General features: G+C 39.8%; 2 protein-coding genes and 1 long non-coding RNA gene across 4 annotated transcripts in view; 2 read left to right on the forward strand and 1 right to left on the reverse strand.

The window, feature by feature from the left end:
- The window catches only part of ABCB10 (ATP binding cassette subfamily B member 10), a 35,717-nt gene extending 27,133 nt beyond the window's left edge, over positions 1–8,584 (forward strand). The window contains exons 10-13 of the mRNA XM_072822892.1: positions 1,230–1,410; positions 3,789–3,832; positions 6,147–6,181; positions 6,674–8,584. Coding sequence (XP_072678993.1) covers positions 1,230–1,410; positions 3,789–3,832; positions 6,147–6,181; positions 6,674–6,905 — 492 coding nt within the window. The 3' untranslated portion in view covers positions 6,906–8,584. The remainder of the gene's footprint in view (positions 1–1,229; positions 1,411–3,788; positions 3,833–6,146; positions 6,182–6,673) is intronic.
- A 4,299-nt stretch (positions 8,585–12,883) lies between these two features.
- On the reverse strand, positions 12,884–13,851 carry LOC140631840 (uncharacterized). The gene is made up of 2 exons (XR_012029348.1): positions 13,756–13,851; positions 12,884–13,517 (listed from the first exon to the last, which is right to left on the reverse strand). It is a non-coding gene; the product is annotated as an uncharacterized lncRNA (long non-coding RNA).
- Positions 13,852–13,861: 10 nt separating this feature from the next.
- NUP133 (nucleoporin 133) overlaps positions 13,862–22,075 on the forward strand; it is a 53,981-nt gene continuing 45,767 nt past the window's right edge. The window contains exons 1-4 of one of the 2 annotated variants that reach the window (XM_072823124.1): positions 13,862–14,213; positions 16,630–16,748; positions 19,412–19,515; positions 20,837–20,944. In XM_072823124.1, coding sequence (XP_072679225.1) covers positions 14,032–14,213; positions 16,630–16,748; positions 19,412–19,515; positions 20,837–20,944 — 513 coding nt within the window. In that variant the 5' untranslated portion in view covers positions 13,862–14,031. Of the gene's footprint in view, positions 14,214–14,593; positions 14,619–16,629; positions 16,749–19,411; positions 19,516–20,836; positions 20,945–22,075 lie in introns of those variants that run through there. The other variant, XM_072823125.1, reaches the window with a different exon arrangement.

Genomic DNA, 22,075 nt, shown 5'->3' on the forward strand with positions numbered 1-22,075 from the left:
TCTATTACCAGGCTGCATGCATGGCAGACAAACCTGAGCCTTCCTTCATTTCTGAGCCTCTCCCTCTAATGAGCTTCCTCTCAGACCTCACCCTCACCCCACTCCACTAGGTGGGGAGCAGGGGTGGTGGTGATGGGGACTGCTTGGTAGTTTAAGTATATCAACAGTGTATATTGTTTAGGGATGGAGAAAAGAAGCTGGAGGTTTATTTGCTTTTTTAGGACTATTCCACAGGGTCCAGTTAAAATGTCATGTTCCCATCTGGTTTGTGTATATTTCAAAAAGTAACGAATAGAGATGGATTCCCCCTTCATCCTTAGTGGGAAGTTTGCAGCTGGAAAATACAGATGGATCCAGCACCTTCCATACCTGACAGTTCCTAAGGGAGGGAGCTTACATTTATGAAGTATCTACTATGTGCCAGGCACCTGCCATGGGATCTCATTTCCTGCAATATAATGATGAAATCAATCCTGTTCATGGAAAAACATGAATTTTTCAGAAGTCATCTGTGTGAATTTATGGAGAATGAGGAAGTAGAATCAAAATAGTATAAAGTTGGGCACCTGGGTGGCTCAGTTGGTTGAGCATCTGACTCTTGGTTTCAGCTCCGGTCTTGAGATTGAGCCCCAAGACAGATTACATGCTCAGTGTGGAGTCTGCTTGTCCCTCTCCCTCCCCCTCTGCTCCTTGCTGCCGCCCCCCCCCATTCACGTGTATGTGCGCATGTCATCTTGTTCTCTCTCTCTCTCCAATAAATACATAAATAATATTTTTTAAAAAATAGTATAAAGTTGACCCTTGAACAACATGGGTTTGAACTGCGTGGGACCACTTATACATGGTTTTTTATGGTACAGTACCGTAAATGTATTTTCTTTCTTATGATTTCTTAATATTTTCTTTTCTTGCTTTATTGTAAGAATACAGTATAGAATATATATAATACATAAAAGATGCATTAATCAACTATTTATGTTATTAGTAAGGCTTCCAGTCAACTGTAGGCTATTAGTGGTTAAGTTTTGGGGAGTTCAAAAGTTATACTCAGATTTTCAACGGCACCCCTAACCCTCATGCTATTTATTCAGCTGCCAACTGTGTATTCTTTGGGAGGAATTTAATAGTTGCTTAGATATAAGTACTTTTTAAGCTTCACTACATTTCCTAAACATGTTTGAAGTCTGTTCTGAAATTTGCAATAAATATGTTTTGTTTCCAATTTGCAGGAACCAATTTTGTTTTCTTGCTCCATTGCTGAGAACATTGCTTATGGTGCTGATGACCCTTCCTCAGTGACTGCCGAGCAGATACAGAGAGTGGCTGATGTAGCCAACGCAGGCACTTTCATCCGAAACTTCCCCCAAGGATTTAACACTGTGGTCGGAGAAAAGGGTGTTCTCCTTTCAGGTACCTTTTTGTTACTGCTTGGCAGCAAAAACTCTCTGCTCCAAATAACTCCGCAGTGTTTCATATAGCAGTATTAACTTCTAATTAGGCTTTTGTTCATGATGTTAGCCTTTCCACTTTCTAAAATCTTTTTTGTGTGTGGATAGCCCCCCAGTTTCCTTCACTTTCTACCCCAAAGGTGCTCCCAAATATCCACGGAGTGTTCACTGAGCAGTACTCAACCATAGCAGCTTTTTCTCTCTTGAGGAAAAAAAAATGTTTTGCAGCTTGAGATCCTTAAAAATTGCAGAAAATAAGACAGATATCGGGTGGCAGGATGATTTGTTCAGGGAGCGGGGGCTGTAAATCTGGAGCAGAACTGAAATTGAAGTACTTTGTACTTTACGTGTTAGACCAGAGGTCCACAAACTTTCCCATAAAGGGCCGCAGAGTAAATATTTTAGATTTTATGAGCCACATGTGGTTTCTGTCACATATCCTTTGTTGATTTTTTTTTTAAAAAACAATCCTTTAAAACTGTGAAAACCACTCTTAAATTGAGAGCCGTGCACAAACAGGCCCTGGCCCCAATCTGGCTCACAGCGCCGTGTGCCGTGCCCTGTGCCAGACACATGCAGGACTTTGAGGCTCAGTTGCTGTTCCCTGGGATGTTAGAGCACATCAGAGCACATTGCATTATGGGTGCCATATTTTCAGGAGGGAAAGAGAAAACTTGTATTCTATTGCTTTAGAGTGCAGTAGTGGGATCAATGAATAGACTTAAAGGGAAATACATTTCTGGGTAAACATGGATAATGTTTTCATTACAATTATTGGCATGTGCTCACTTCCATGGAATGAGCTCTCTGTCCCTGGAAGCATCTGAGCAGAGGACAGATGCCTCCATGTCAGAGTGAAGGTGGCTGGGTTGAGCTAGAGCAATAGTCCTTTCCAACTCAAAACTTTTTGCTTCAGGTTAGACCACAGAAAATTTAACACAAGACATGTTTTTATTGTGTATGATTTTTTTTAAAACAATAGGCAGTGGATGAAAAAATGTTTTTGATAGATTTGCGAGATTCCAGCAGTAGAATCATACATTGCTGTGTAAAAGTGAACTGCTCTGGCATTTCTGAAACACGCCCTCAAATAGAAAACCAGTTTCTGCTGCTCATGGTGACATTATTGAGCATCAGGATGTGGAGCTGGGAGCTACCTCACTCTGTCCAACAAGCATGTCACCTTGTCCCCTGGAATAGATTCTGTATGTCCTTCCCTCTACCAGGATTTTCAAGCTTACATTTCAGAGTGAAATAGCCAAAAGTTTCAACCCATGCTCACTTTCTGGAAGGAAGGAAGAAAGGACATCTAGTGATAGATTCCCAGTGTACTGATTGGTACTGAGGATTTCTCAGAGCCGACCTGAAGTCCTCAACTGGCTACTCGACCAGCCCATCTCAGAGCACTCAGACACCCTCACCGACTTGGGGGGATCCAAAACAAAGGGATGTCCCTGGTTTCCTTGTTGTGAGCACAGGGCTGCCTATTTGAGGACAGCTTTTAGGAGCACCATATGTTTCAGATGTAATATGATGAAATGCACATTTCAATTGTAATTTAATTTCGGTTCATCATTTGATGAGCTTCTCTTAGATGAAGTAATATAATACAATTACTATTAATAAGTATTTCATCCAATAAAATCAACCAAAAGAGGAATGTTTTCATCACCAAAAATAGAGTGAGTTTTCTAAAACAAAGTAAGTCGGGAGGAGCCCTGAGTACTGGTGTCTGAGACTCTACTCGTGGTAACTTGGGAGTCCTGTGCCCTGGAGGAAAGGAGAGAGGGTGCTGTAAGGCAAAGTGGAGGAAGGGAATTATCATAGATGTTCTGCCTACTGCTGTGCCATCTGCATTTGCCCACTCCCAGCCCCCAGTTTCTTCCCTTGCTTTTAGTAGAATTTGAGTTCTAAAAGGGAAGGATTAAAGTGGGTTACTCAGACCTTGGCTCTGCCACTTACCAACTGTGAGACCTGGGACTGGGTTATTTTGTGCCTTGGTTTTTCATCTGTGAAAAGGGAATAATTACAGGATCTACGTCATAGGACTTTTTTTTTTTTTTTTAAGATTGAATGAGATAACATTGTAATGCATTTAGACAATGCCTGGTACATAGGAACTCCTCAAGAAATGTTAGCTATGACAATTGCTATTAATTTTGAGTTTGATGAGGAGACAATATATTTTAAAAATAGGTTTCCTTTCTACTGTCCATCTCAGCTGTGACTAACCGGAAGAAGCTGTCTTCAAATTGCCACTAAGCTTATCAGAAAAACCTATTACCAAGAATTTTTGTTTAGGCTTTCACGTTTAAAAAAAATATATATTGTCATTGTCAGGTGGGCAGAAACAACGGATTGCAATTGCCCGTGCTCTACTTAAGGTAAGCTTGAAGCCACTTGGCTGGAATATTTCTATCATTTTTAATTTAGAGGCCTTATAATTTATAATTTACTATTCTTCTTCCCGTTTTTTTAGAGGGGGAGGGTAGATATATGGTTGATAGTTGCCATGAAAAATGAGTTGGGAATTCCACTGAGTAAATGTTGTCCTGATTTAACAAGTATTTCTTAGGTATTAAGAGCCCATACTGTGGTAGGGTTGTTGGAGGGAGAAAAGTTTAACACATGGACCTTCTGTCAAGAAGTATATGGTCTTGGGACGCCTGGGTGGCTCAGTGGTTGATCGTCTGCCGTTAGCTCCGGGATCGAGTCCCACATCGGGTTCCCTACATGGAGCCTGCTTCTCCCTCTGCCTATGTCTTTGTCTCTCTCTCTGTGTCTCTCATGAAAAAATAAATAAAAATCTTTTAAAAGCAAGTAAGCTAGCATATGGTCTAACGAGTGTAACAATGATTATATCAAAATATTGAAACAATACAAGTATGATTCCTTGTATAATCTATAGTCCACTGCTAAATTTAGTAGTATAGACTGGAAATACTTACACAAGACTCCTAAGAGGAGAGGGAAAGCCATTTCAGCTGAAGGCCCCAGACATTGCAGTTTTTAGGAAATGCCAGCATTCCCCTTTATTGTATAACTACTCCCCTCGGATTTATAGGTGATGTTTTTTTTTAAAAAAAAAAAAACAGCTTTATCGAAGCATACCATAAAAATTACCAGTTTTAAATATACTCTTCAGTAACTTTCAGTAAATGTACAGTTGTTCAACCATCACAGTCCAATTTTAGAACATTTCTGTCACTCCACACAGATCCCTTGCACCCCCTTGCAGTCTTTTCCCATTTCCACCCTCGTCCCAGGCTGCCACGAAGGTACTGTCTGTCTGTCTGGATTTGCCTTTCTGGGCATTTCAGATAAATGGAGTCAAACAAGATGTGACCTTTGCATATAATCTCTTTTGCTAGTATAATGTTTGTTTGTTTAAGCGGGAAAGGGCATAAGGAGTAGGAGAGACAGAATCATAAGCTGGCCCCACTCCCAGCATGGAGCCTAATGCAGAGCTCCATCTCATGACCCTGAGATCATGACCTGAGTCAAAATCAAGAGTCAGATGCTCAACCAACTGAGCCACTCAGGCGTTCCACTAGTATAATGTTTTGGAGGTGTGTCCATGTCGCAGCCTACACCTGTCCTTTACTTCTTTCTCTGGCTGAGCAGTATTCCTCTGTGTGGGCACAATAGGACTCGCTTATCTGTTTGCCAACTGATGAACATTTAGGTTGTTTCCAGGTTGGGACTATTGTGAATCATGCTGCTGTGAGCAAGTAGTGGACAAGCTTCTGTTTGGACATATATTTACATTTCTTCTCAGCAACTTCCTAGGCACAGCTAGAATTTAATGTGTTAGAGACATTAGTTGACGACCTTTTCTGTTTTATGTGATACTCTTAACTATAAGCAGGATCTTTTTTTTAAGATTTTATTTATTTATTCATGAGAGAGACACACACACACAGAGAGAGAGAGAGAGAGAGAGGCAGAGGGAGAAGCAGGTTCCTCACAGGGAGCCCGATGTGGGACTCAATCTCGGGCCCCCAGGATCATGCCCTGGGCTGAAGGCGGTGCTAAACCGCTGAGCCACCCGGGCTGCCCTATAAGCAGGATCTTGAGAGTCTAGACTCTGTCTCACTCACTTTAGATCCCTGCCTCACACTGCTAGTTGATTGGCCAGCAGGATAAAACTGCATCATCTACAATGTCCAGTCCAGTGACACCTGTGATATTGGTTCAGAGTCAGCTCTAACTTTTCCATTTATGCACTTATCTCAGACACTTAGGAGTTTATGCTTTTCTTATTTGTAGCAGCTTTATTGTGATATAATTTACATCCTATACAGTTCACCCATTTAAATTGTGCAGTTCAGTGGGCTTCTGTGTATTCTGAGTTGTATCTATCACCATCATCAATTTTAGAACATTTTCATCACCCCAGAAAGAGATGCTTGATCCTTTACTAGTCACACATGACCTCCTCTCTTATTTCTCTGTTGACCCCAGCTGCAGGTAAACACTTACCTACTCTTTGTAGATGTGCCTGTTCTGAACATTTCCTATAAATGGAGTCCTACAATATGTGGCATTTTGTATCTGGCTTCTTTTACTTAGCAGAGTGTTTTCAAGGTTCATCCACATTGTATCCTGTATCAGTACTTCATTTCTTTTTATTACTGAGAGTTTGTGTTTTTATCATAAATTGTGTTCCTTTTCTTTTTGATATTTCTCTTTTTTCAGAATCCCAAAATTCTTCTCCTAGATGAAGCAACCAGGTGAGGAGATCTTAACACTATGTGTGCCTGTATAAGCCAAATTCTTCCTTTACCAAAAACTTATTATTCTGTACTTCAAAGTGGTACAACTGAAAATGCTGTTTTTCCCACTTCCACTTTAAAGTGACCACATCTGAATGGATAATGACAGTTGGGAGGCAGAGGGCAGGCCGAGTCAGAAGTTGAGGGTTCTAGTCTCAGTTCAGTCACGTTTGTGATGAGCCCTGGATCACACTCAGCAGCAGCTTTACAGAGTGCTCTGCTCCTTCTGTGACAGCAGTTCTATGGAGAACAAAGATCCAAGTTTCTTTTGTGTAGTATTTTTATAATATAAAAAATATATAGTGGAATTATGTATAGAGTAGAAGTGATTTTGATTGCAGTGGAAATTCCCTGCTCCTCTGGGGCAACTGCGTTTATAAGGGGAAGTACGTGAGCACACAGCATGCACAGCACTGATGTCTCTGCTTTCTCACATGGTTCCTGTGAAAGCGCGCTGGATGCTGAAAATGAATACCTTGTGCAAGAAGCGCTGGACCGACTCATGGAAGGAAGAACAGTGCTAATTATCGCCCACCGTCTGTCTACCATTAAGAATGCTAATATGGTGGCTGTTCTTGACCAAGGAAAGATTACAGAATGTGGGAAACATGAGGAATTGCTTTCAAAACCAGACGGGATATACAGAAAATTAATGAACAAACAAAGGTTTATTTCAGCTTAAAGAAGCAATTACTGATAAAGTGAACATGGGAGACTTTAAAGCAAACCATTGCTGCAGGATAAAAAGAAATTTAGGGATGGTATCTAATCTACAAATCATACTTCAAGTTATTTAAAATATGCCTATTTTTTCCAAGGTGGATAAAACATTGTTTTGAGATGTACCTATTCTCAAGACTTTTTTATTCAGAGTTTTAATAATTGTAACTTTCTAAATGTCTATAGCACTGAAGTTATTTTCAGGTTTTTTTACTTTCTTTTATCCTGGAGTACTTTAATTAATATAACATGATGCCTCATTTTTTTTAACCTGCTGATACACATTGAAACTGTTGTCAAATGACAACTTTTAAAAGGGGATTATAAATAAAAAGCTTAACTATTTTAGGTGAGTTTGCCAGTCACTCTGTGTAATTCTCTTGGTAGTGTCCTACCTACATTATGTCTAATTTCACTAGATGAAAATCTTCCTCTTTTTCTATTCTGATAATCTCCTGAAGCAAACCTGACATACAGACATACAGGAATAGTTAATGTCACATGGCGAGGAGGGAACATTTATGTTCCCCACCTCCTATGTCTTCAGGGGTGTGAAACTTTAGAAATATGTGTTCTTCTGGGATGAAACTGTGTTTAGATGTGTGTGGTTTTCAACATTTTTAGCACATGAAAGTCTGATGAGTTCTAAAAAGGGAAGAAGCCCATCCTTTGAATACGGAAACTTCTGTTTTCATTATTTGCACATTTGTTACTTTGGGAAGCAAGGCATGAACTGCTAGGTATTACCAAGAGGTAAAAATGAATTTTATATATAAGTTATCCAAAGGCATGTATTTTGAAAATCCTCTTTTAAAAATTTATAATTCCTAGCCAAATTTTACATTTTACCAGTTACTGAAATACTTTTGAAGTTGTTTCATTCAATAAGGCAAAAATCTAAATAATATAACTGTAATTTTCAACTTTAAAACATTTGAAGAAAGCTTAGTTCTTCCTTTTGATATTGTTTGTATCAGTAGTTTTCCTATTGATACAGAGTATCAATAAACTTTCAGAACTTGTCACTCACTCTTCTGAAAAGAGGATTATAACCCTTTTGATTTATGGTTATAATTTTATTCACCCAAATGCCTCAGAATTCTGAAAGCAGTGCTGAAAGCCATCTTTCAAATCACTTCTGTTATTTTGCTGTTGCCTCAAGAAAAAGTGCTTTTTTTAACATTGATGATGCCAGAACCTAAGAAATAACTATATTGGTATAATTAAAATGGAAGTTTGCCCATGTTCTAAGTATTGATTAGTTCACTGATTATACTGGAAGAAGAACCACTATTTCCTGATAAGCGTGTAGTGTTATAATTCATTCTACATAAGGGAATTTATCATTGAATAAAATGAACTCAGTGAATGAATGAACTCCATGTTCTTTGTATTAGGAAACAGTATATTTGTGACAATCATTTTAACAAGCTTTACTTGTATTCTTTATACAATTTGCTATTATGGCATGGTTCACAGCAGACTAAACAATTACAAGTTGGATCTGAGGGAAATCTCTTTGTGCCATAGAAATTATTTACAAAATTGACTTTGATTATATTTTATTTTCTAATACAAGATGTTCAAATGTGTCTTTAAGGAACATTTTATATCCCAGATTAAAATTTATAGTAAACTTTATTTGAGTCTGTCACTTCTTATAAAGCTTTATTCTTACTGGAATTTGACTATGGAGGTTCAGTAATAAAGAAAAAACTAACATTATAAATAAAGGAAAGTAGTAATTACAAGTTCCTTTCATATCCTCCTTACCTAAAATTGTTAATGTTCTCATTTTTATTTTTACCCTTTCGTTGTTTTGCTATTTATAAACTGTTAGAAGGTGGGGGAGGGATAGTAAAGTATCCCCCAAACTGAGAAGGTTAGAGACGGGAGATTGAAATAGGTGACTCCATCCAATTTACATGGAGTTTTCTTCAAAGAAACTTGTCGATGGGGGATCGAGTTGATGATGCTCCAGGCAGCTGCACAGCTATTCTCCATAAAGTCCAAACCTTGGTCTACAGATTTCATAGAGCAAAGGGATGTGTGGGTGGGGAGCATACTGTAGTGAGATCAAAGGGCTTGCATGCACCTAACCGGCAGCTAATCTTTAATTAGATATTGTGGTGCCATCCATAGGAAGTGTAAAGACTCTAACAGATTCATGGGAGACCAAAGCAAGCCTCCACACATCCCAGCCTTGGTGTGCACTTCTAAGGTATGTATATTAATCTTCAAGGGACCTGGAACACAAGAGAGGTCATTGAGCAGACCTGAACAAGATGGAGGGCTAAAGATAGAGTCAGTATTGTCAGTACTCCTACATAAACTCTCTATTTAGTTGCTTTAGTGCAATAAATAAGTATCCTCTATTCCCACTGTGGACAAGGAATTCTGCTTTGGAGTTGATGACAGAATGAGTATCTGCTCTCAAGGAACTTCTAGTTTATTTAGAAAGAGATAAAGGAAACAAAAAGTAATTACAAGAAAATAGCTAAATAGCAGAGGAGTTACTGCACCAATTTGTTTCCCGAGTGTTTGCACATGTTACCATGTTTGATACCTTGACAGTTCTATAATTTAAATAAAGGCCTATCATCCCCTTTTCACAGAAAAGAAGAATAGGCAAGTTGTAAATTAATTCAGCACTGGTGCTGTATACTAGGAGATATTAGAGAAATGGGAGCTGGATCATGGACCTTCAAAATCATGCTGAAAATCTTAGCTTTCATTCTACATGCATGGAGAACAATTGAAGGATATGTATGTTCATATAAGCAATTGAAAAAATAAGCAAAAAAGAAAATTTTAATCACCAGAAATACTGCATGTGCGATAAAATTTCATGTTAATGAGCTTAGTGTTTGTTGTCCACCTCCCAGGCTCATCTCTATGTGCAAGGCCTTCTCTGACCTTGGACTTGACTGGTTCTCAGGAAATAACCATAAGCTAAATAAGCTGTTTTAAGCTAAACCAATTTTTATAAACTAAGGTTCTATTTTGAGAAATCCATTTTATTCCATAAAAATGCCAAAGCTGTTAGAAAATAAATGAAAACAAATATAAATGTTACAAAACATTAAGTATATTAATGAAAGAAGTATGTGAAAACTACATTGTAAATGTTCCTTTGGGGGTGTCCTTCTACATGATTTTTATGTCAGGCATCATGGCAATCTCTGTTCATTCATTTGAAAAACATTACTGAGCATTCTCTACTTCCCCTATGCCTACAAAGGACCCATGTTTCCTCATGAAACTAGCCCATGGGTCAGTAAACGGACCTGCTGCCTGATTTGTATGGTCTGCAAGCTAAGGATGGTTTTTACAGTTTTTTAAAAGATTTTATTTATTCATTCATGAGACAGAGAGAGAGAGAGAGAGAGGCAGAGACACAGGCAGAAGGAGAAGCAGGCTCCATGCAGGGAGCCCATTGGGGGACTCAATCCTGGGACTCCAGGATCACACCCGCTGGGCTGAAGGCAGGCGCTAAACCACTGAGTCACCCAGGGATCCCGGTTTGTTTGTTTTTTAAAGATTTTATTTATTTAGTGAGAGAGAGAAAGAGAGCACACGTGAGCCGGGGGAGGGGTAAAGGAAGAAGGAGAGAGAGAATCCCAAGCAGACTACACTGAGCATGGCGCCTGACATGCGGTTCCATCCTACGACCCTGAAATGATGACCCAAGACCAAACCAAGAGTCCAATGCTTAACCAACTGAGTCATGCGGGCACCCCAGTTTTTACAGCTTTAAATTATTTTTAAAATCAAAGGAAAAATATTTCATAACACATCAAAGTTATATGAAATTTAAATTTCAGTGTCCATAGAGTTTTATTGGAACACAGCCACACTCATTTATGAGCAGTTCCAACAGACTAAAAGGCCTGCAAGCTGGAGACGGTCTTTGACCCTTGACAGTCTCCTGACCATTGAACTAGTGAAAACAATATGCATTCTTCCCTGCTTGGAGGACTAAATTCCTTTAAACTACAATGAAATTTATAGTTATCTCAAAGTCCCATTGCCATTAGATGGCAATTAAATGAATGCCTTGAAAATGATTGGGCGTGGATGATTTCTATCATGAGTTTTTCATTGTTCCCCTGCCTTTCAATTTTAATAATGTCACCATTACTATGTCAGTGATAATGGGATTCTAACAATTCTACCACAGCTGCAAGAAGTGATTCTGGCTACTGTCCCATTGTTGATTGCAGTGATTAGTGCCACATAAATCAAAGTTTGGTCTTAACTGAAAGGGTAGCACGTTAGGAAGGGAGGCACATGTTCAGGTTGAACATCTCACAAATGTGCATGTGTCTAGACATACAATGAGATATTTTATTTCATTTTAAAAAAAGATTTTATGGGATCCCTGGGTGGCGCAGCGGTTTGGCGCCTGCCTTTGGCCCGGGGCGCGATCCTGGAGACCCGGGATCGAATCCCACGTCAGGCTCCCGGTGCATGGAGCCTGCTTCTCCCTCTGCCTGTGTCTCTGCCTCTCTGTCTCTCTCTCTGTGTGACTATCATGAATAAATAAATAAAATCTTAAAAAAAAAAAAAAGATTTTATTTATTCATGAGAGAGAGGCAGAGACACAGGCAGAGGGAGAAGCAGGCTCCACGCAGGAAGCCCGACGTGGGACTCGATCCCAGGACAGGGATCACAACCTGAGCCAAAGGCAGATGCTCAACCACTGAGCCACCCAGGCGTCCTGAAGTATTTTATTTCAATTAAAAAATGGGCTCGTTGTGGGAAATATCAGAGAGGGAGACGGAACATGAGAGACTCCTAACTCTGGGAAACGAACAAGAGGTGGTGGAAAGGGAGGTGAGTGGGGTGATGGGGTGACTGGGTGATGGGCACTGAGGAGTCACTCCATGGGATGCATACTGGGTGTTATGCTATACATTGGCAAATCGAACTCCAATAAAAAAAATATACAGAAAATAAAGGGCTCATCGTGGAATACTGTTCTTAGACCAACCTGCTTTTTAAAATTTTACAATGGAGGGATCCCTGGGTGGCGCAGCGGTTTGGCCCCTGCCTTTGGCCCAGGGCGCGATCCTGGAGACCTGGGATCGAATCCCACGTCGGGCTCCCGGTGCATGGAGCCTGCTTCTCCCTCTGCCTGTGTCTCTGCCTCTCTCTCTCTCTCTCTCTCTCTCTCTCTCTCTGTGTGTGTGTGACTATCATAAATAAAAGTTAAAAAAAATAAAATTTTACAATGAAATATTTTCCTATATCCTTAAGTATTCATTACACGCATCTACATGTCTTCTTTTAATGTGAATATACTACAAAGCTATCATTGTACATCTTTCTATAGTCTTCGCTATTATAAACAATACTATCTATATGATTTTTGTTTTTTTCAGATAATTTCTAAAAGTGAATTGCCAAGTTTAAAGAGCATGTGCAAGTTATAAGGCTTTTTGATAGATTATCCTCTCAAAAGATGGTACTAATTTATAAAAATCTCACCAGAAGTGTAAATATCAGCACGTATTACTCCACAGCCTTTCAACATGAACTATTTTCATTTTTTAAAAAACTTCCAACTAGTTAAACAGGCAAAAAATACTGATTGGTGGTTTGATTCGTATTTCTTTAATTACTAGTGACATTGAAGATCTTTTCATGTGGTCATTTCTAGTCTTTGACTTAATGCTAGTTCATGCCTTCCACATTTCCATTTTTTTTTTTTTTTCCTTTTGGGGTGGCTTGCTTTCTCTTGCGGATTTTCTTTAAAGAGTACTATTTTATTGGAAATACTGTTTTTCTTCAGCTTGTTTGCTTTCATTCTACGTTTGTGTTTTTTGCCATCCATGAATACAGTCATGTCTCCACTATCTAATTCTCACAAGCGAGTACTTTCAGTAATTTAATAGAGGCTCAAAAAGGTGACAGAGATAGTGAATAGCAGAGGCGAGATTTAAAGCAAGTCCCATTTAATTCCGGAGTCTATACACTCAATGACTACGTGAGTGGTTGTCAAAATATCCCCAGACAGCAGCATCACCCACACCGGGAAGCCCGTTAGACGTGCACATTCCCAGGCAGTGGGTGGGTGGGCAAGCTCGAGCGGGAGACGCGGCTCCACACCATCCCTCCTGCTAGTCTCCTGTAGAAGGAACCACGCTGTTCAAAATAAGGTCAGAGGATAAATAAGGAAATGACTTAAAAAAAAAAAAAAAAAGGAGATGGCAGCCACGAGGAAAATGTAGCAGCCCGGGTGGTGATACCGAAGTTCTTGGGTCCCCGCTGTCCGGGCCAGGCTGGCCCCGGTGGCCCGACTCAGCTCGGCGCTCCGGGATGTCGCGGCGGCGGTCGGTGCGCCGAGTGACTCCGGGACGAGCCCTCCTTTACCCGGGGGCGAAGGGGTCCTCAAGGAAAACAGGAATCCAGTTTTTGACACATGGGTCGTGAGGAGTCTGCAGGACACGCAGGTCCCATTGTCCCCCCGGGAGCTGCTGCAGACGGCAGCTTCTGAGCCAGATCCGGGCTAAAGACCTGGACTCTGCTAGCGTGGATGAGACGGCGCGGAGTTGAGTGGGGAACGACAAACCTAGAGAAGGACAAACAACCCTGAGTGTGACAGCACTGGCGGCCTTTCAGCGTGGACCAGGGATCCGACACTGCAGCTGGCGAGAGGCTCAGGAGAGACCAGCACACGGAGACGCTGGTGTTCAGGCTGCCGGAGGGCCAGCCCCACCCCTCGGGGTCCAGAGGGCCCCGGGCTTTCCAGTCTCGCTTCCCTGAGGCTCCCGACACCCGCCGGCCCCCGAAGGCCCCAAAGGATTCACCTCTTCGACCACGCCCCGCGGCCGACTGCGCCGCTCCCACGTCATTACCGCGCGCCCTCCCACCGTCCCCACCACACCCCGCGCCTCGGCGCTGCGCTTTTACGTCTGACCGCGCGCTCTGCCCCCGCCACCCTACAAAGCCCGGAGCTTGGCGCTGTGTTTTTACGTCATCACTGCGCGCCCTCCCGCCTCTGGGTGTTCAAGCTCCGCGCGCGAGCAGAGCTGCAGGCCGCACCGGCGGGATCGGCGCGTTCTGTGTCGCCTCTCCCTTCCGTCATGTTCCCGGCCGTCTCCTCTCCGCGGACACCCGGGCCCGGAACCCGGAGGGGCCCGCTAGGCGGAGTCGGGCCAGGTTCCACGCCCCGGACGGCGAGCCGGAAAGGGCTGTGCCTGGGGTCGGCGGTCAGCTCCCCGGTGGTCTTTTCGCCCGTCGGCCGGCGTAGCTCGCTGAGCTCGAGGTACGTGATTGTCCCCGGTTCGGTCCGGTGATGCGCAGGCTTACGTGCCTCGCGGGCCTGCTGGGCCAGTGTCTCCAGAATCCTCCGGAACCGGGGGCGGCGGGGAGGAATGCCAGAAGTTTGGGGGAAATAGACCTTCGCCATCTTTGCGGGTTATTTCAGCCTCGCTTTTAATTCGTCAATTGTGCCTTCACTTTTCACTTTTCATGGAAAAGGTCTCTTCTACCTCTGTGTAGAAGGGAACAGTTGGATTGCAGTGAGTGGTTGCCTGCCGCCTCCTTACTGCCCCTGTGTTCCGGTGCAAGTCAGTCAGTCATTCTTTTCATCTGTGAAATGGCGATAGTATTTGACCTGAACCCGCTTCACTCAAGGCCAAATGAATCAACATGAAATTCCTCGACGATGGTGGGAATGAGCGTCTCCAGCCTAGGAAAATCGTATAGTGCCTGATATAATTACTGCCGTTAATATATCTGCTGATTGATAATTAAGGGACTTTAGGCCACACAAGTTAATTTTGTAGCTAAATTAAATAGGGCAAAGGTTATCCGTAGCATTGACATAAGAATAGTTACCAGAAAAAAGCGTTTCACATTAGTCCACATATCTGTTAAATCATGCTCCATGCCCCCCTGTCATAATTAATTTAGAACTTTAGAAGGTAGCATGTTTTAGAGTAGTTTCCTCAGAATTCGTCTACCAAAAATGAACTTTTTTTTTGCAAGAAAACTGTGATGCTGGATTTTGAATTTATAGTTAAAATTTATCTCTGAATGTTTGCAATGCTTTAAAGGAGAAATGGTTTTTAAAAACTACACTGCGTCTTTGACTTTTTGCTTTTGAAAGTGCTCTTCGAAGTGGTGATCTTGTCAGTGTTTTCTACTTTTGAGAAAAATCAGGGAATAAAAGCTGTACTCTATTTAATGTGTTTTAAAAACTTTTCTTACTTTCCAGTGATCATTTATTTTTTTCTTAAGATTTATTTATTTATTCGTGATAGACATGTGGCGGGGGGGAGCAGAGACACAGGCAGAGGGAGAAGCAGGCTCCGTGCAGGGAGCCCAATGCAGGACTCGATTCTGGGACTCCAGGATCATGCCCTGGGCCAAAGGCAGGTGCTAAACCGCTGAGCCACCCAGGGGTCCCCTCCAGTGATCATTTAAAGAAAAATCTTTGTTATAACGCTCTGTCAGGAAACAAAGCTCATTTAATCCTCACAAGAGAGAATAAATTTTATACTGGTAACTTTACATTATTTTTGAAGGTTAACAAGATGAGAAGGAGACACAATTTTTTTTTTTTTTTTTTTTTTTTTAGATTGAGAGACACAGAGGGAGAAGCAAGCTCCCTGCAGGGAGCCCAACATGGGACTTGATCGTTGGTCTGTAGGATCACGCCTTGGGCTGAAGGTGGCCCTAAACGCAGGAGATACAATTTCGACTGCTGTATCTGGTGTTGAAGAACAGATAACAGCAGATATTCAGGACCCTATTTAATTTCTTGATTGTACAAGTCTAGTAGATTTCATAAAGTTCTATAGCTGATGAGGGCAAAATGGGTGAAGGGGAGTGAGAGGTACAGACCTCCTGTTACGGAATGTGTAAGGCATGAGGATGAAAAGTACAACATCGGGAATATAATCAGTGATATAATAGGGTTGCATGGTGACTGTAGTTATACTTGTGAGCAGAGCATAGTTTCCAATTACTGTATTGTACATCTGAAACTAATGTAACATTGTATATCAACTGTACTTCAATAAAAAGAATTCTGGGGGATCCCTGGGTGGTGCAGCGGTTTGGCGCCTGCTTTTGGCCCTGGGCGCGATCCTGGAGACCCAAGATGGAATCCCACGTCGGGCTCCCGGTGCATGGAGCCTGCTTCTCCCTCTGCCTGTGTCTGTGCCCCCCTCTCTCTCTCTCTGTGTGACTATCATAAATAAATAAAAATTAAAAAAAAAAAAAAAAGAATTCTGGAGCTGATGAGAGCTTAAGGATGATCTAACCCAATGTTTGTAAAGCTTTTTTGACCACAGTGTAGAATAAATTCTAGATTATATTCTTTTTTTTTTCTAGATTATATTCTATTTCATTTTTCATAAATGTTGATTGAGACCTTCAAAATGACCCACAATTTGGAAAACACTGATCTAGTCCAACCTTTGTATTTCACAACTAAGGAAGCAGTTATAAAGGGTCTAAGCAAATAGAGCATGCATCTGATTGCTAGAGCAGAAGAGTCTGAAACCAAGTTTTTCTAGATCCTGTCAGTCTTTTTTTTTTTAATGAAAAATATAGTTAATTGCAGTAGACGTGAGCCAAAGCAAGATCTTCTCTTCATGTGAAAATAGGTATGTAAAGATCAGAATAACACAATTTTAAGTTATGATTCAAATAATATGGTTTCTTTTCTTTAGAGGGACACCTACACGGATATTGCCACACCACTGTGTAACTGAGTCTATGAACTATGATGTGAAAACATTTGGATCTTCTCTTCCTGTTAAAATAATGGAAGCCTTAACATTGGCTGAAGGTGGGTATCATTTTCCATTTGCCTTTATTAGCAATTCAGAATGCAGCCTGGCTCTAGCTTAGATCGAAATTTGTGCTTTCTGTGATATTCCTTCACTTAAATCGGGCAGAAACATAACATATTTGATCTTCACTGTAACTGAAAAATAAAATAAATTTCAGAAGCAGAATGAGTCTATTCTTAGCACAATCATGTTACTTCTTTTATGGCTTTAAACATTGCATATGCAAAACTCAGTCCGATTTCAGAATTTGTGTGTATGAAGTTAGCTTTAAAAAAAAAAAAAAAAACAACCACTGCCTCACACTATTGGGTGTAATACTGCAATCAGGTCAAATCTTACTTCTATTTCTGGATCCTGTGTAGTATCCCAGAGGTTTTATGTACACATTTATGTTATCAATGTGGTACCTGTAGAAGATTCTCTTGGCAGAGAATTAGAGTGGAAATTTGGAAGATGCAGTCACACAAGCATCAAAAAGGCAACACTAAGGACGAGGGGTTGGGTGACTGGGGGAGCAAAGTTCAGAGCATCCTCAGTGATGAACCCAAGTCATTTTTGTTTATGATTCAATTCTAGATTTTTGTGATTTTCTGGAAGTGTTTTTCAAACTGTAAGTAGTGACTGAAGTCAGTTTAGTGTCTCATGGCCAGCACTTAAAAAAACAGAGTGCATGATATCAGAGTGCATTTCATATAATAATGTTAGATAATTTTTTTTAAGATTCTGTTTATTTATTCATGAGAGACAGAGAGAGAAAGGCAGAGACACAGAGGGAGAAGCAGGCTCCATGCAGGAGGCCCGACATGGGACTCGATCCTGGGTCTCCAGGATTAGGCCCTGGGCTGAAGGTGGCGCTAAACCGCTGAACCACCCAGGCTGCCCTGTTGGTTTTTTTTTTTGTTGTTAGAGAAATACTGATTTTAATTCAACATAAGGTAAACTCTAGGCATCTGTCATCTTTCAGCCTAAGAATTAGCAAAACTGTTGAAACAAGGCACAATTTTCCTCATATTTGTTACGTGGCTCCAGTTACAAAAATTTTTTTTATGAAAATGTTAAAACATAAAAATAGAAGTCTGATTTAAAAAAAAAGGTATAAAACAATCCCCGCAAAACCTGTTAATGTTGATCCTGATTCTACAAAACAGCACCAGTAAGAAGAATAAAAGTTGTTAAAAACCATTACGACAGCATTTCTGAAATCAGGCTGCCCTGTTTTATTTAAATTGTATTTGAATGTATTGTGATACAAAGTGTGTTTCATACTGTGAATGACAGTCAAAAAAGGTTAAAGTACCCTATTCTAGAAAGGAATATTTCTCATCAACTTGAAGTTGCATATCTTTGTCTATGAGTCCTTGGGAATTCAGTTACGGTGGTGTTCAGACAACTAAATTTCCACAAACCTCTATTATGCACTGTTCTTGTTTTAAATACATATGTTATATTTTTTTTTACTCTTCAAAAAATTTCAGCTTAAATTGTATTTAAGCCTTTTAACATACTCCTGGTTCATGCCACCAGGCTTGAACAAATAGCACAGATAGTACTATTAATAGTACAGAGCCTCAAAGGAGAGAATCCCTAGAAATTAGGATGTGCATATGTAAACTATAAGAACTTTTCCCTATATAGAAACCTACCAAGTACTGTGTGTTAAATCAGAGACCTCAGGGGTTTGCCTGTAGAGTATTTGGAGCTGCTATATTGCTTTTAGGAAAAGAAAATATTGAGCATTCTAATTCAGCAAAAAACACACACTTAGCTTAGGCATGATTTAGTATTGTAGCTTGTACGTTATTGATGCCTTTTGTTTTGCCCTCTGTACCCTGCTTTTAAGCAAAGAGCAGAGCTCAAGTTAATTAAATTTCTAGGGCTAACACATTAGTTGGCCACTAACGCTTATGACAGCAACATACTAATTTAGTTTTGCCATTTAATATGGAACGTAACCCATGAGACACCTGGGTGGCTCAGTTAGTTAAGCGGCTGGCTCTTGGTTTTAGATAAGGTCACGGAATTGAGCCCTGTGCTTAGTGGGGAGCCTGCTTTAGATTCTCTTCTACTCCTTCTGTCCCTCCCTCATGTATGTGCTCTCTCTCTTTTTAAAATAAATAGCTTTTTAAAAAATATGGAATGTCACCTTTGATATTTATATATGTTTGCATATAATGATTTATTATACTTTTAAAGAAAGTATTTTAAAATCACATTCTTTTGAAGGAACAATTTTTCCTTGAAATTTTTTTATATATTTAATGGGAGATTATTTGTGTTTCCATATCAAAATAAAATTATAGATGTTACTAAATATTACAGAAAGTAAGATATCTGTTTATAGCAAATATTAAAAGATAGTAAACCTAAGCCTAAAATACACTTTTTGCCTTCAGATACATTTCCAAAAATGGTTATAAAAGTCAAATAGATTCTTGTTTTGTTAATAAATATTGATTTACTCAATAGCATTTTTTGGGGGAAAAAAAAGCATTTTTTGATGTGAATGAATCTTTTTTGTATGTGGTAATAACTTATATATATATATAAAGAATGTAGCCATAAAGAAGATTTTCATATAAGGAATTTTAAGGATCTTTTTTCTTTTTAACAATTTTTAAAAATTTATGCTTTAAGATTAATTACACACTTTTTTTTAAAGTTGATGATCAGCTCACTGTTCACATAGATGAAGGTGGATGGGCTTGTCTGGTCTGCAAAGAGAAACTCATTATTTGGAAGATTGCTCTGTCACCTATTACTAAGGTAATTGCTGTTTAGAGAACTAGTAGGAGATAGAGGAGAGGATTACCAATTGGCTCTAGATTTTTACTCTAATAAAGCTTTAGAGTTGTTACAGGACAGTAATCTGAATTTATACAACATTATGGATTTCCATTTTTGTTACAATATGAAACACTGAGCATGCATACACATTTCTATTGGGGGGAAAAGTTCCTCCCATTTAATAATTTTAAACTAGAGCTATGTTACTTACATTTAATAACATTAGAGACTTTAAAATTTTTAATGATTGTTATAAGCATCTTGTCAGTCTATCTAATGGAGTTTAAAGACTAAATGCTGTCCACATAAGCTAATGAACTGAGTTTATTTCTAAAATAGGATTGTGTTTCACTGAATTTACTGAATGATGCTTAAGAGAGAAGAACTGAGCGGTGCCTGGGGGCGCTCGGTCAGTTAGGCAGCAACTCCTGATTCTGCTTACATCATAATCTTGGGGTCCTGAAATGGAGCTCTGCCTCACTGCACTCAGTGAGGAGTCTGCTTCAGGATTTTCTCTCTCCCTCTACCCTCGCCCCCCAAATAAATAAATGTCTTTTTAAAAAACAAAGAAAAAATGATACCAGTTTTAGCAATTGCTAGTTTAACTTTCAGTTGTCAAGTTTCTCACATAGGGTTATCATTTGTGTTTCCAGAACCTTATCCTCAGCAACCTATTTTCCTGTGTGTTTCAGATCAGGCATCCTCTCTTACATCACTCACTGGTTACTGTTACTGGGCCTTATTCCTTTGGAACTGGGGACTCCTACTTACCTAAACTCTTGATGTCTGTGACCTCTGTACTGCTACTACATAGAAAATAATATTTGTGAGCATAGGAAAGGGAGACAGACGTTCTGGGTGCTGTGATGAGTTAGCAGAAGGAACCTGATACCTGGCTGAGGCTAAGAAATATTTTCTAGACAACTTGGTATAATTAATTGCTCTGTGGTAATGCTGATGTTAGTTGTCAAACAAATCAAGACTAGCCTAGGAAAATTCCATACGTATTTTTCTTAACCAATAGACTTTATTTAGTCCAGAAAAACATTGGAGTAGTTGATATTCAGGGACTAGTCTAGCTTTTAAGTTTTCCTAATCCTATATCTGTTAAAAAACTTTGTTTTGAAATTACCGAAAGCCTGATCAAAAAGATGTGAGAAGAAAGAATATTTGTAGAATGGTATTTCCAGCAGTGAGTCAGAATCTAAAATATGCAAGGAAAAAAAATAGTGAAGTCAGGTGCATATTTTAAAAAATTCGATTGATGTGAAAGATTTTTTTGTTTGGGTTTCTTCTTTAGTTATCTGTTTGCAAAGAACTTCAACTGCCACCTAGTGACTTCGACTGGAGTGCTGACTTGGTGGCTCTCTCTTACTCTGATAACTCAGGTGAAACACAATCTACTCAGGTAGGTGACTTAAATGCTTATTGATACGCATTTTTTTTAAATAAAGAAGTTCTACTATTAGAGGAATCATCCAACCTGATTTAGAGACATAATGATAAAGCCACAGGAATCAAGACTTGTATTGGCAAAGGGACATATAAGGGCATTTGAACAGAATAGAGACTACAGATACAGAGTGGCCCTTTGATCTTTGACAGCTGCAACAATTATTCAATGGAGTAAGGATGGTCTTTTCAGTAAATGGTGTTGGGACCATTGGGCATCCTTATGCAAAGAAAAAGAGAGAAAGGAAGAACTACTCCCTAAATCTCCTACTTTATATAAAGATTAACTCAAAATGGATCATAGGTTTAGATGTAAAACATAAAACTATAAAAACTTTTAGAAGAAAACAGGAAAAAAAATCATCATAATCTGGGGTTAGACAAAGAGTTCTTGGAAATCACCGAAAGCATGATTCATTTTAAAAAATGGATAAATTGGACCTCATCAAAATTTAAAAATTGGCTCTGTCAAACACAGTGACAAGAAAAAGAGACAAGCTACAGCCTGGAGGAGAATATTCTTAAGTCCTATGGCCATCAAAGGACTTGTATCTCAAATGCAAAATGAACTCTCAAGGCTTATTAAGAAAACAACTGAATTTAAAAACAGGGCACAGGACTTGAACAGACACCAAGGGTGTCACAGAGGTGTTCATGTCATTAGCTATTAGGGAAATGTAAATTGAAACAATAGTGAGATATCATAATACATCTCTTAAAATGGCTAAAATACAAAATACTGACACTACGAAGTATTCCCAAGGATATGGGGCAACTGGAATTCATACATTCCTGATGAGAATGCAAAATGGTATAGCTACTGGATTTTCACACTTGCTGTTATGACCCAGCAATTCCCTTCCTGGCTGTTTACCTTATAGAAGTTAAAACTTATATTTACACAAAAAACAGTGTATGAATGTCATGGCAGCTTTTTATTTGTGATAGCCAAAGGTGGAAACAACCCAAGTGTCCTTTAACAAGTGAATGAATAAACAAACAGGGTTCATCCATAGAATGGAATTCTACTCAGCAGTGAAAAGGAATGAACTCTTGATAACAGTAACAATCTGGATGGATCTCAAGA

Source organism: Canis lupus, chromosome 4, assembly GCF_048164855.1.
Source record: "Canis lupus baileyi chromosome 4, mCanLup2.hap1, whole genome shotgun sequence".
NCBI classification, from domain to species: Eukaryota; Metazoa; Chordata; class Mammalia; order Carnivora; family Canidae; genus Canis; species Canis lupus.